The sequence below is a fragment of the Gossypium arboreum genome, chromosome 6 (assembly GCF_025698485.1).
Source record: "Gossypium arboreum isolate Shixiya-1 chromosome 6, ASM2569848v2, whole genome shotgun sequence".
Taxonomy (NCBI): Eukaryota; Viridiplantae; Streptophyta; class Magnoliopsida; order Malvales; family Malvaceae; genus Gossypium; species Gossypium arboreum.
In genome coordinates, this window is record NC_069075.1 from 1,197,722 (window position 1) to 1,212,695 (window position 14,974).

At 29.5% G+C, this 14,974-nt stretch overlaps 2 protein-coding genes across 2 annotated transcripts; one reads left to right on the forward strand and one right to left on the reverse strand.

Moving 5' to 3' along the window:
• Positions 1-304: 304 nt before the first annotated feature.
• On the reverse strand, positions 305-2,406 carry LOC108459416 (protein PHLOEM PROTEIN 2-LIKE A1-like). The gene is made up of 3 exons (XM_017758781.2): positions 2,067-2,406; positions 1,844-1,965; positions 305-752 (listed from the first exon to the last, which is right to left on the reverse strand). Exons 1-3 carry the CDS (start codon positions 2,355-2,357, stop codon positions 368-370), a joined length of 798 nt encoding a protein of 265 aa, XP_017614270.1. The 5' UTR covers positions 2,358-2,406; the 3' UTR covers positions 305-367.
• A 3,346-nt stretch (positions 2,407-5,752) lies between these two features.
• LOC108458755 (GDSL esterase/lipase At4g16230-like) lies at positions 5,753-9,926 on the forward strand. Its single transcript, XM_053029783.1, has 5 exons — positions 5,753-6,008; positions 7,202-7,332; positions 8,289-8,510; positions 9,313-9,565; positions 9,646-9,926. Exons 1-5 carry the CDS (start codon positions 5,753-5,755, stop codon positions 9,867-9,869), a joined length of 1,086 nt encoding a protein of 361 aa, XP_052885743.1. The 3' UTR covers positions 9,870-9,926.
• The last annotated feature ends 5,048 nt before the right edge of the window (positions 9,927-14,974 follow it).

The window sequence follows — 14,974 nt, forward strand, 5'->3', positions numbered from 1 at the left end:
TTGGTCACTCTTGGTTAGTCTTTTTCTAATTGATACAATAGCACATTTTGTCTTCAATGGTTACACATTCTATCAATTTGATTTTAATTCTAAATAATTTAATAATTTAACCTTTCACATTTATGAATTTTTTCAATTTGATCCTTGAGCACATATAATTGAATATAAATATAATTAAACAACACCGACCCAGCAACGTATTATTATCATAATAATAACAATAATAATAAGCTTCTCAACACTAGATCAAACAACATCGCACATATCATCAGATCATATAGCTATCTCGTCTACAGAGTAAACTAACACACAAACTACAGAGTTTGTATTTGATACACCGTCAATGTAAAGTCCGACCCGATAAACATCAATTTTTTGCCCTAATAGCAACTCCTTTAACAACAAGTCCTCTCTTCCATTCACCAGCATCATATTCATGAATGTAAATCTCTAAGTCTCCACTATTTTTTGTTTTTTGCTCATCAAATGAGGCTTTGAATTCTCCAACAGGGATTTCAATCCATTTCTCTCTTGGCTTGTTCATCAATGTCTCTTTGTGTTCTATTTTTTGTCCATTGGGAAGTGTTAATTTCAAATTTATTGCAGTTTCCCATCCAAAAGCTGCTTCTCTTAACATGACAATGAAAACAACTTTGTATAATGTTGAAGGTGATAGCTTTGATACTGGGAATTTTCCGACCAGTTCTAACCAGCAAACTGCTAGAAGCTCAGCAACTTCAATGGAATCATCACTGCATAAAATGAAAAAGCAATCGGTTAATCAAGGGGAAGTCAGAAATTTTCTTTTTATTGGGGGTGGAATTAAGTTGTATAATTTTATGAGAGTTAAAATGTAATTTTACCATTTTAATATCTATTATCTTTATAATTTTTTAAAGGTTTAAATCAAAAAATTTTTTTTGGGGGGGCAAAGTACAATTTTACTATATACTAACTTAAAATTTTATAAATTCCAAAGAGTCCATGGTTGAGTTTCCCATTTTAGGAGGGGTCAGGGCATTTCCAGCCTCCCGCCAACACCCTTACAATTAATGTTATGCTCGGGTTTGGGGTACAGGGACAAAGTTAGAAAATTGCTTTAGAGGGTAAAAAATGAATAAATTAATTTTTGAGGGCTAAAGTACATTGTATTAATTTGTAATTTCATAAATTCTAACAGGACTATATGGTAAATTTACCATTTTGGCAGTTGACTATGTTTAGCTTTTGCGAGTTAATTGCACAAGAGACGTCCCCAAACTATGGGTTTAATTCTAAATTTTTCTGTGAACTTCAAAACGTTATAATCAAATTCTCACATTAAAGTAGTGTTCCAATCAAGTCCTTTCGATCACTCTAGCGGTCAATTTTGACGTTAAAATGTCATATTGGATTTAACATGTTTAGAAATATTTATTAATCTATACATGTTTTAGAAAATGAACCACGTTTGATCTAAGTTGAACACTAATGGTTAAATCGAAGAAAAAATTTGATTAAAATTCGAAAGGATACGTTAGTTTTAGAATTTGATTGAAGCATTTTGATGTTTATAATTATTTTAAAATTTGGCCCAAATTTGAGAGGTTTAGAGCAAAAAGTTGAAAATTAAATCTTTTTAAAAAACATTTACTCACTATCAGATATGTGTATTGAGTTCGTAATAATTTGTTTATAAAATTCGTAATAAGACTTTTAATTTTTTTAAAAAATTTAAAACTAATCTCTCCAAATTTTTTGAAAATTCTAATTAAGCCTTTCAAAAGTTACGTATTAAAAAAGTATTGGAGAATCAATTCTCGTACCCATATCAATATATATCACGAATATCGAATATGAATACCTGGTTGATGTTTCCTTTTGGGAAAACCAATGCCAATGATGGTCGTTTTCGGCCCAAGTAATTGATAAATCTCTTGCAAATAACATGAAACAATTCTTGTTGTTCTTATCAATCCAATACTTCTGCAACAACAACAACAATAATTTACGCATCGAAGTAACAAAATCCAAAAAAAAAAAAATACATATATCAAGATCCGAACCTTGAAAATATTTTTACTTACCTTTCTCTTTTGGTTCAAGAAAACACCATAATGGAGCTGAGAAATCAACTTATCCATAGTGGACGTATCGATAGGCAAATCGACATCTCTCAATATTGTTTCGTAATTATATGGAACTTGGGTTTTCTCAGGTTTTTTTGATAATTTTGAATCAACAAAGTCCATTTTTTTCTCCATCGGTCGAACCGAGATGTTGCTTTCTGGGTTTTTCAACTCGACCCTATTGTTTTCTAAGTTCGGTTTCGAGTCTTGAGGATGTATCGAGTCCTCATGTGATTGTGAAGCACCCATGTTTTTACTCTTAGTGTCATCTCATCTCCATGGGAGTATTGTATTTATAGCATGAAAAAGAAATTATTTGGATTCGAGTGTGAATAAAATACGACTATATTAAATTTTTTAAATATTATTTTCGGGTTTACGTTGGGAAATGTATTGGAATCGGATACTCAAAAATAAAAAATAAAAAGTTAAAGTGGGGGACTGAAAATAAAATGGCTTTTCAATTCTTTGATTTGATGACAATATTCCCTTATGCAATTTTAGAGGATATTATCATTACAAGCTATATCTTATAGTTGCTTTATGATAACGCAAAAAGAAAAGTATCGGATTCTTCTTTTCGATATTCTTTATATTCATTTTACGGTTTATTAATTTTAATTATAATTGTGTATTTTTAAATTTTAGTTAATTCAATTAATAGTTAAATTGATTCGAGTTTTTAAGATTTGTTCTAATCAATTTGAACCTGAACTTGATTTACTTGATTTGATCATGAAAAATCAATAACTCGAACTCACCGGATTCAAATTCGAAATCAATCTAATTTGAAAATGATCCAAACTCGAAAAAACCCAGGTGCAAAGTTAAGTATAACTAAGTGTAATAAAAAAAGGTAAAAGGGGTAAGCAAATCTACTGGTAAAGTGTCTCAATATTATTGATAGACCATAAATGTACATATAGAATCTTTGAAATTTAATATAAAATCTTTGAATTTAACGTTGTGAATTAATTATTATTATTGTGTTTTAATTATGAATTAATTGTTTTTATTGCATATTGGTATTTATACTATTACTTAAGTGTGTGATTGAGTTGGTGTCACGAGTCACTTGACATCAATTTAGTCAATGAAATTACTAAAATAACCTTATATATTATAAATAAGGTATATTATTATAGGGTAATTTTGTCTTTTAATTGAAAATAATAATAAAAATACAAATGTTGAGATTTGAACCCATCTCACCAATATTCTTAATATGATAGATTTACCGAGAAATTATTTTATGGACCTTTTTCACCACATCATCCATGGTTCATTTTCAATTATTTAATGACATTTCAATAATTTTTTCCATGCCATTGATACATTATTTTGGTAATTTTTTATCCCGAACCTAGAACCCTGACCCAAAACTTCGACTCTTAAACTTCAAACTCAAATCCGAACCACATTCAGGGTCTAGGGTTTCGGATTCGAAGTTTAAGATTCAAGGTAAAAGAATTACCAAAATTATGTGTGAATGAGATGCAAAAATATTGCTGAAATGTCATTAAATAATTGAAAATATACCATGGATGATGCGGTGGGAATGGTCTATAAAACAATTTCTCTATATTGCATATGTGTTATTATTAGTTTTAAACGTTATACTCACAAATTAAACTAATTTTTTATTTTAATTCTGTACATATTGTATACGTGTTGTTATTATTATTAATTTCAAACATTATGTCTCATTATTTATTATATGCTAATTTTTAACGCATACCGTGTTTTAAATATGTGATTTCCACACGTATATGCACGTGATAAAATTTCTAATATTACCTAAAAAGAAAAAGAAATTTATAGTGAAATATACTGTAGAATGTATTTATTGTTCTTATTTACTCAATTAGTTATATAGTAAAATCATAAAAAATGGTAATATTGAAAATAATCCTTTCAAACACTTTCTTTTGGAAATAGTACAAAAATTCGTTAAAATTTTGGTAAAGTAATATTTAGTTTTTTCCCGTGGCTTCTAATTTTTTTTATCCATATTAGTTTCGAAACTTGGTAGTTTTCCTCACAGAACTTAGATTCCATTAAGGTACAAAATGACATGGTATTGAGATTGTGTCACGCCATCAATTGATTTTTTTAAAATAATTTCTTTATAATTTTTAAATAATTTTTTTGGTAGTTTTAGAATTTATACAAAAGTTTTTAAAATTTTAGGTAATGGCGTGACATAATTTTTGAGTGTCACATCATCAATACCTTAACTGAATCCAAGTAATTATTCAATTTAGTCCTCATAATAATTAAATGTATAACTTTTGTTTTTCAATTATAGTATAGGACGGCTCAGAAAGTTTGGCACAGATCTTAGAGCCTAAATGCAAAAAATAATAAATAAATGATCTATAGCCTGATATGGACCATTTTCTAAACCGTATCTCCAAAATTAAATAGTTCGTTAATAGAATTGAATTAGTGGTCGAACTGGTCAAGTCATTGGTTCTTTGATTTAATTGGTCTATCCGATTCGATTAAATAAATCATTAAAAATTTTAAAAAGTAAAAATATTAAAAATAAAAATTTTCTGGTTTAACTAATTTGTATTGGTTCCCAAGTTAACTGGTCTAATGGCTTTCTCCGAAATGATATTAAGGCAGATTCCCTATCCAACTGGTCCGGTTTAAACATCATTGAACTTTTTTGTTTTTGAAAAGCCTCACCGGAATATGAATGGTAGTAGGGTAAATATATGTTTTTTTTAATTATTTGAATTCAAATATGCCTAAAAATTCATACCCAATTATTATTACCCGAATCAGAACTAAATATTATTATTCACTGGATATCCAAATCCGCAAAAGGGAGATTTCAAATTTTCAATCATTTTTCGGATATTAAAATTAACAAAGACTCAAATTCAAATTCGCTAAAATTTCTTATATATATAAAAATCAAAATTATAATTTTTTGTAAATAGTGTGGATTCAAATATTTGAACTCAAATCTGCATTCGTTATCCGAATAAGTAATATGAATTTAAATAATGGATATTCATTATTTCTATTCGCTTCTACCCTAAATCTGTGGTGGACAGGGGCAGCTCCAATCCCCCTTAAAACGGAACATTTTTCATTTAAGTCCTTTAAAACTTTTAAAATTTTAAATTAGTAAAGGTAAAATTATACTTTTCCCCCCTAAAAATAATAAAAATTTGATTTAATCTTTTAAAAATTATAAAGATATAGGCTATTAAAATGGTGAGATTACATTTTTACTATCGTAAAAATTACAATTTAATTTCGATCCCCTAAACAAATTTTTTGGCTTCGCCCCTAATGGTGAAAAATAATTTTAAAATCTGAATTTGAATATTCGAATCTGGCGATTAGGTGAAGGTGAGGCGACCATGTAATGAATGTAAAGAAAAAAGAAGAAGATAATTAATAAATTTGGATTCATATTCAAATTTTACAAAAATTATAAATATTCAAATCCTTGTCATCTCCATAAATCGATAAGCTTTCAAGTAGGGCAAGTATCAACCAATGTAAAAGCTTCTTTATCATCATAGGCTAGGCTACTTAACCTTTGCTTGCTTTATTATTTAAACCATTCATAACCCAAAAGCTTAAAAACAGCAAGAACCCACCTCTCAAAATCTTCAACACAAATGGGCACCATTTGGAACAAGCTTATGACCATTTGTTTAGTGATTGAGATTATAGGCAACCATTTAAGGGTGCCCACCATTTGTTTTGCCCATAATATTACTGCATTTTTTGTCTTTGGAGACTCTTTGGTTGAAGTGGGAAACAACAATTACATCAACACATTGGCAAAACCGGTGTTTCCTAATGGTATTGATTTCCCGAAAGGAACTCCGTCCGGTCGGTTCACCAATTCTCGAACTATTGCAGACATTATAGGCAAGTTTATCATTTTGTAATTTAGATTATTATAATAAGGCTTAATATATCATTTGATATCGAGTTATATATTTTGGTACCCAAAAGTAATAGTGTTAATTATTTTAATGATTATTTTTGAGTTTTAAGGTTAATTTGATGGAAGTTAATTGCTATTATTATAATGTTTGAATTTTCATGATTTTGTTAATAAAATAAATTTAGTATTAATTTTGAATTTGTTTAATTTGTTAAATACTAAGGTTGATTTGATTAAATTTAATTGCTAATATATTAGCTAATTATGAATTTTCATCAAATCAACTTTAAAACTGAAAATTAAACACTAGAAAGTTAATACCATTACCTTTGGGGTACTCAAATATAAAAGTTTTGTCAAATACAAGTACCAGATTGGGGCAAAAAATAACACAAGTACCACATTATAAAAAAGTTTCAACTCAAGTACTAAATTATATATTAAGCCCCATAATAATGGAAAAAAAACATGTAGGGTAAGGTGCGAATATTTCGGGTCAGAGTCAAGATGGGAAAAAACATATCTTGCATAATTGTCATCTCTAGTGTTTATGGACCAAAGTAGGTTGAGTTTGGGTCAAGCTTATGTATGGTATCAACATTTTATAGTTGCCTAAGCTTGACCTGATCCATGCGTAGAAAATTGATTTAGGGAACTAGAGATGAATCATAAATTCTTGAATGAACTAAAGGGCAAATTTACCATTTTTGGGGGCCAATGCCAATGCCATTGCCCACCCCCTCCCTATGTCGTTACTTATGTGTGTCTCAAATTTAATCTAAATATGTCTATATTTACAAATGGCTAACCAAGCTCATTTAGGTTTGTCCATATAAAAAGATGTCTTTTTTTTATTTGATATTCTTTTTCCTTTTTTAAAAATTTCCAAAACACAATCAACATAACATTTTTTAATACTTACAGTATAGTATTATATATTTAGTTTTTATCGTTATAAATTATATAATATATTATAAAATTGAAAAATCAGTCAGGTCTAATCAAGACGAGCTTAAGTTTAGAATATTGAAGTCAAAGCACAACATTGTTTTTAAGTGAACTTATTTCTAGGTATAATATTTTTATCCAAATCTCTCAAATATTAATTTTACATTCAAGTTTGGATGGATAAGACGATAATTTTGTAATTTTTTGTTTGTGTGTGTTTGAACAGAAGAGGAACTTGGTTTTAAAGATTATGCTCCTCCTTTCTTGGCACCTAATACAAATGGAGATATGATTTTGAAGGGTGTCAACTATGCCTCCTCAGGATCTGGAATTTTACAATCTAGTGGATTAATCTTTGTAAGATTAATTTCTTCCTTGCATTACTAAATATTGGTTAAGATAGACTTGTCAATACTGACTTAATCTTGAAAATCTAATTTGACCATAAAAAGTTAAAATTTGAATTTGTCTAACCAACACCTAAATTGACTCAAACTTGAAATGATTAGAACTTGAAGTGCCTAAAACCTAAAATAATTTGACTTATAATGATCTAACCTGACTTGAAAAACTTAAACCCTAAATAATATGAATCGAAGTTGACTTGAAACCAAAATGACACAAAAAATTTAAAACCTGAGTAACCATATCCAGGTTGCTTCATCCCAAAATTAACTTAATACACCTAATTGACATGTCTAAGCTTAGATGTCATTCCTTTTAAAATGACTTAGATCGAGGTTATAAATTTAAGATAACTTTAACGAGGTGCTTGGTTCACGGAATGTAAGATTATCTTTGGTAATAGGATATCGATATTACCAAGTATGTTGCATTACCTTGTTTGGTTAATTTGACTAGAATGTAAGATTTTGTTCTTTGGTTGACAAAATATAAGACTACCTAAAAACATATTTTACTAAATTGTGTTTGTTATAGTTATTGTTTAGACATAATGCACGCAATTATATCTTTCATCATTGGTGAATCTTACAGCCAAACACCTTTTTAAGTTAATGGGTAGTTTTGATTTGAGTTGCTGAAGAAGATATCAAACTAATATTGGTGAAAATATTTTTTTTGAACAATTTCATTATAGTTTCTGATCATATCTGCTCTTTTTGACACAATGTCTAGAACTAGCTATAGCCCCCTTTTCAACCTGTAAATAGGAGGATAATGCGCTTCAGCGCACTCGAGGCCACGTCTTCTTGCATTGACAACAATGTCCATGCCAATCAAGTTAAGACTCAATCGATAGTATTAGTGAAAATATTGGATTATCTATATATAATTAATTATATGTATTGCAGGGTGGGAGAATTTGCATGGATAAACAAGTGGATTATTTTGCAAAGACTAGGCAAGACATCATATCAAGAATTGGTGCACCAGCGGCTCAAGCATTGCTTAGAAACTCACTTTATTTTGTTATGATTGGCTCCAATGATATTATATTTGGAGAATATTCTCTAGCTTTAGATTTCAACCATTATGTGGATGGAGTAGTTTCAAAATTCAAATCCCAACTCACAGTTAATTCTTCTCACTAATTCCTCTCAAATTATGATTTCAATTTCAACTATTATGGTTTATTGAAAATTTTTTGGTGATTGAGCAAGGGAGAAGCAAGAAATTCTTTTTCGGGGGTCAGGATTAAGTTATTTTGTTTTTATGAAAGCTAAAATGCAATTTTACCATTGTATTGACGTATATCTTTATAGTTTTAGAAGGACTAAATCAAAATTTTATCATTTTTAAGGAGCTAAATTATAATTTTATCATGTATCATGTTAAAATTTTATAGATTTTGAAGGGGGCTAAAATGTAGTCTTCCCACTACCTTCACCCTTGTGATCGAAGGGTTTTTCTTTATAAATATCATCAGATGGATCAAGAAGGTTACTCGATTCAACCATTGAAATCACCTCAACAAGATCCAATTTCTAGCATTAGGGCCTTGTTGAGGGTTTTTCCCCTTTTGGGGTGATTGAGTGGAGTGAACTTCTGCATCTATCGGTTGAAAGTTGGTGAGGGTTTTTCTTTGCAGATCCTTACTAAATTTCACCTAATCAAGAAGATTACTTCGTTCAACCACCAAAAATGTCTCGACAAGATCCAATTTCTAACGATCTAGCTAGGGTTTTTTTTAAAGAGCTTCTTAAGTGATTACACCGAGTAAAACATCTTGATCCATCAAGTAAAAGTTGATGAAGGTTTTTCTTTACAAACCCTCACTAATTTTGACCTGATCAAGATGTTCACTCAGCTTAACTCCGAAAAAAACCCCTAAATAATATCCGATTTCTAACTATCTTCAATCTTTGTGAATTGCAGACACTCTATAACTTAGATGCCAGGAAGATTGTTGTGTTGAGTTCCCTGAAAGTGGGTTTCATGCCATTTGAGATAGACATACATTTCTGTGCCCAAGATTGTGTTTCCTCACTAAATAAACTTGCCAAGTTATATAGCTCTAAATTGAAAAGCCTACTCGAAGATCTTACGAAAAACCTTTCGGGATCAACATTTGTTTATGCCGATTATTATGCAGTAACAGAAGATCTCATTAACAACTATAGATCATATGGTGAAATTCAGCAATAAACTTTAAAATTAGGGTTTGGAAAAGTTATGAGATATGAATTTTGATCTCTCTTTTTTTTCCAGGATTTGAGAAGGCGAATCATGCTTGTTGTGAACTGATAGGGAGACATGGCGGTCTGTTTCCATGCTTACCGGTTTGTCGAATTTGCCCTGATCGAACAAAGTATGTTTTTTGGGATCCATTCCATCTAACGGAGTCGGCGAATTTAATACTTGCAAAGCAATTACTGGATGGTGGCCTTGAATACGTTTCACCTGTTAATATCCGACAACTTGCTAATTCTTGATTACATGCCATTTTCCGAGTCACTGACAATGTATAGAATTATCCACTGTCAGCACATCAAATATAAACTCATATATATATATATATATATATATATATATATATATATATTACATTTTTCGAGTCTTAGTTTAGTTGACATTATTGCAACAATTTAAATGACATGAATTTTGGACACCCTTAAGCGCGTAATATCCCCGAATTAAAAAAAATCCCTTTCATGTTAATAAATTGAGTACCTATTACCTAATAGTCTACCTTCACTCATCAATTTTTAAGCATGTTTTCAAATCTAATTATATTTCTTAAATGGTTAATTGCATGAAATGTCCCCAAATCATATCCAAATTTTAAATTGATCCATAAACTTTAAAATATTTTAATTGAGTTAACAACGTATCAATATTATATCGACAATGTCTATACAAGCCCAATTTGCGGGCCCAAATTAAACCAAATACATTACCCACAAAACCCAAAATACTACCCAAACCCGAATGGCCCACTAAAAGTCTAGACTAACCTAAACCCAATACCCCAAACCCAATTCAAAAGCCCACTAAACCTAACCCAACAGCCATCACAAACCCTAGCTCCCGCTTGCCTTAGCCACTTGCCCACCTGCCCTCTAACACCAGCCACCAGCATCATCCCCTGGCGCCACTAGCTCTGCTCCACCGGCCATCAACCCACCTGTAAGGACAAGTAAACACGCAACAAATAGATTTAGGCAGTGAAAAAAGAGGCTATAAAAAACCGAATGAAACATATTAGGGGCTTTGGCTTCTTTTTTTTTTCTTTTTGATGTTTATTCGAATATTCAAGGAAAATCAATACCTAAGTAGATTACAATACATACACAAGCAGCGATTCAAAATACAAAGGAGTAACATCAATCGAGCAACCAAAAAATCCTGATATCAAATTTAAGGTGACTCATTTTTATTTATTTCTCATTTTTAGCCTATTTTTAATTTATAGACGTATATTTAATAAATATATATTTAAAAAGCAAAAGTAAAAAAAAAAAAGAAAAAAATTTACCTCTCCGGCCACCGTGTACGGTGGCTAGCACCGGCGCCGGCGAAGGTCCGTCGACCGGACGGTGGCCGGCCTATGACCGGTAGCCCCCCTCCTCTCTCTTTCTCTCCCTTCTTCTTTTTTTTTTCTTTTCTCTCTTCACAAATGAATTTTTTTCTGAAAATAGGCCTATTTATAGCCCTCCGAAATGACGTCGTTTTGGGGGCTGTACTTAAGCCCCAAAACGACGTCGTTTAAGCCCTTTACCCGATCCGACCCGACCCGTCCGGCCTAGGGTTCGCGTGTTTTTGAACGGAAGGGTTAATTGCACATTTAACCCTTCCGCTTCTTCATTAATTTACAATCAAGTTTTAATTTACTTTAGTTTGGCCCTAAAAGTTGTTGCGTGATTCAATTTAATCCCTTTGCTGTTGTGCGTTTTAAAATAGTTCGGGAAATTGCATTTTTGGTCCCCTTAAGTTTCTCGCGTATTCTAATGGGTCCCTACCTTTCGTTTTTATTTAAAAATTTATTCCGTTTTTACTTTGCTTCCAATTTAATCCTTGATATCATTTTATTATTTTGATTCGTTATTCTGTTTTCTTTTCTATTATTTTATTATTTAGTGCTATTGCTATATCATATATATTATTTACATTATTTTATCATTACTGCCATTATACTTATTAATCTATTATTATATATATAATTACTATCTATTCCCAATTTTACAATAACATTATTAGTATTGTATTTTATTATGTTCATTATTATTACTAAATCTATTGTTTACTAAGTATTTTGCCATTCTTAGTGTCTGTGTTATTTTTGCTTAATATTTACACATGTATATATTTTATGTTTCTTTTATATTTTATATATCATGTACATATACCTTTTTATATATAATTATTATTTCTAATATATATACTTTTATACTATCATGTATGATTTTTATGTATACACCTTTTAGCATTAATTCATTGTATTTAAATATCTGTATATTAATACTTGTTTTTAATATTCTAGTATATATTATGTATTCATACTTTAAGTATTATATTATATGTGTATATATATCATGTATGAATTTTAATAGCATATTGTACTTATTATTTTCACTATTATTATTTATTATTATTATCTACATATATATAGATATGTAATTAATTATTAAAAACATCGTTTTCTTATTACAGATATTATATAGGTGTTATGTTTTTATACCGTGTTTCTAATATTATATTACATAAACTTTTCATCCATATTATTATATTTTAATGTGTTCACATAAATACATGTATATAAATATATAACATTATCAATATTTTAATATTATATTTTTGTCACTTTGCTTATTATTATTATTATTATTATTATTATTATTATTATTATTATTATTATTATTGTTATATTTATTGTTATTATTATTATTATTATCAGTATCATTATTGGCGTTATACCTTAGCATTTTATTACTACTATTGTTACTTAAATACTATACGTATATGTATTACATGGTGCTATTAGTATTTTTCTTTTAACATTATTTCAATGTCATGTACATTACATTACGTACATATTGCATTTGTATATGTATATAGGCATACATGTATTTCGATATTCTAGTTATACATTTTATACCATCTTACACATATACTTTAATACTTTATGTATATATTCTTATATATATATATTATGTATATACATTTCTATATCTTACGTATATATTTTAAGTACTATATTGTGTATAGATTTTAATGCCGTCATGCATATTTTAACACTATTATTATGTTACATCTTTAATATATATACATATATGTATATGTAGTATTATTAGTATTTTAATATTATATTTTCCGTCACCTCACATACTATTATATGTTATATGTATATATATAATCCATTGTTTTATTTCGTGCTTAATGTTATTATTATCATGCATAATATCAAATACATCGTGAATATTTTATTTTATCATCTGCTTCATATATTCGTAAATCTCATTTTATTACAACATTGTTATAAGTTTCTATTGTTTTAAATAAAATAATATTCTTATTCATGTTTTAAATCAATTTCAATAAGCAAGGTAACGTACCGATTTAACATTAAGTCATTGACTTCATCGCTATGTTGGGTGAACATTAATCGACTCGCGTTAAAACGGTATGTCCTTCTCAAAAAAAAAATCAAAAAAATCAAAAAAACTAAAAATTCTCATTTTTTAATCGGGTCACGGTTAAATATCATTGAACTTGCATTTTTTGAAAATTAAGACAACATACGTTTGACGAGATACCAATTTTGGGCGTCGCGAGGGTGCTAATACCTTCCTCGTGCGTAACCGACTCCCGAACTCTATTTTTTCTCTGGATTTTAACGTGGACCCAAATTTGGTCTTCTTTCTATCAAAAATAAAACTTTTGGTTAAAATGAAGATTTATTAGGTGTCCGATCACACCTAGGAAAAAGGATCGGTGGCGACTCCCTTTTTAAAATCAAATCTCGATCTCTAAATTTTCAATCAAACACCCTAATTAGCGACTAAGCTAAAATTTTTACGTTGCTACAATGTTATTTTGTCAATATAGACGTTAAATGTTAGGATTTGTGCCCTTAGTGCTATGATTTCATCATACTACTTGTAATCTTTTTGGATTGGTTAAATAAATAAAATTATTACATGTTTGATTAATTAATCTTTATATGATTATCCTATATGATTTTTGCATGAAAAGCAAAATGAATAAGCAAATATACACTACTTGATTAACTAAAGTTTAACTAATAATAAATTGCATTATTAGAAAGAATTATAATAAGAGAAAATAACCTATATTAGTAGGTAATCTAAATTATCCAAAGTTTGCGAGAATCATATTGAGCAAATGATTATAATAAATATGGGACTATTATGTCATCTATAAGTCCAATAAGGGAGATAACTTGCCTAACTATTGGAGCTATCAACTTTAAAAAATAGAGACATAGATGTGATTGTCTAAATTAACAATTCATAGGATTAGATTTAAGATGAATTTATCCTAGATCCGTTTATAGATTTATTCACTTGTGATATTTCTGGTGTGACTTTCCTAAATCCTGAGTAGGAATGAGCTATAAGTTGAGTACATGACATCATTTACGATAGTAGAATTCATAGCTCGAATAAAAAATAAGTGGTATCCTCTCACTAGCATTGTATGGACCATAAAAGTGAAATGTGGTCATGGGTCATTTGTCAGTGACAAATAACTATCATTATTATTCGTAAATAATGATCATTTTTCACCTCAGTTAAAGTTATTGCCAAATATTGAATCCTTTGTTATTAAGGCGAAATTGTCAATCACTTGATATGCACAGTTTCGAGGCAATTGTCTTCCAAAACTTCAATAACAACAACTTAAAAAAAATTACTTATCTCTTAGTCCACAAACTTGTATAAAATTCGACTCATTTTTCTCTTCACAATAATAATCCTTAACCAAAACAAATAAACATAATGAAATATTTAATTCAAGAAAAAGATAATAAAATCTTAAAAAAGATTCTTCATGTCTTATCCGTCACAAATAATAAAGCAATCATTCCATCATAAATACTTCGTCACTAATGTTATCCAATTGCACTAAAAAGGACGGCTTGGAAACTTCGGCGCCCATCCAAAAGCCGAAATGCACAAAAAGATAAATTAAATACTCCTCTCTATACACCATAGCCTTTCCCGCAGGAACATCCAGTGCGCTTGACAAGATCTCATTCTCAAGATTCAACGCTCGCAAATTCAACCATTTCCCCAGCTTGAATCTCATTGAATCCATAAACACGTCCAATCCCATCTCCAACTGAGACCACTCCACCGATCTCATCCACTTGATGTATATATGGACCAAAATTTATTACCTATGAAATCAAATATGGAATGTAACTCGTATAATTTCAATATGGACCAACTCAAAGTCATCAATGTGCTTCATTTTTTGAGTTATAAATTTAACGAATTAAAATTAAAGAGAGATCCATTTGAATCTCGTGTGTTGGACTGATGATTAAGGTGTTTATCGCTTCAAGTTTGGTCTA

Bases quoted from the DNA above. Each gene is read 5' to 3' on its own strand.
- LOC108459416 (XM_017758781.2), bottom strand. From the start codon at position 2,357: ATGGGTGCTTCACAATCACATGAGGACTCGATACATCCTCAAGACTCG. The intron at 1,966-2,066 runs GTAAGTAAAAAT...TTGTTGTTGCAG, and splicing joins TCTTGAACCAAAAGAGAAAG to AAGTATTGGATTGATAAGAA. The intron at 753-1,843 runs GTATTCATATTC...CATTTTATGCAG, and splicing joins CAAAAGGAAACATCAACCAG to TGATGATTCCATTGAAGTTG.
- LOC108458755 (XM_053029783.1), top strand. From the start codon at position 5,753: ATGGGCACCATTTGGAACAAGCTTATGACCATTTGTTTAGTGATTGAG. The intron at 7,333-8,288 runs GTAAGATTAATT...TATGTATTGCAG, and splicing joins AATCTAGTGGATTAATCTTT to GGTGGGAGAATTTGCATGGA. The intron at 9,566-9,645 runs GTGAAATTCAGC...TTTTTTTTCCAG, and splicing joins TAACAACTATAGATCATATG to GATTTGAGAAGGCGAATCAT.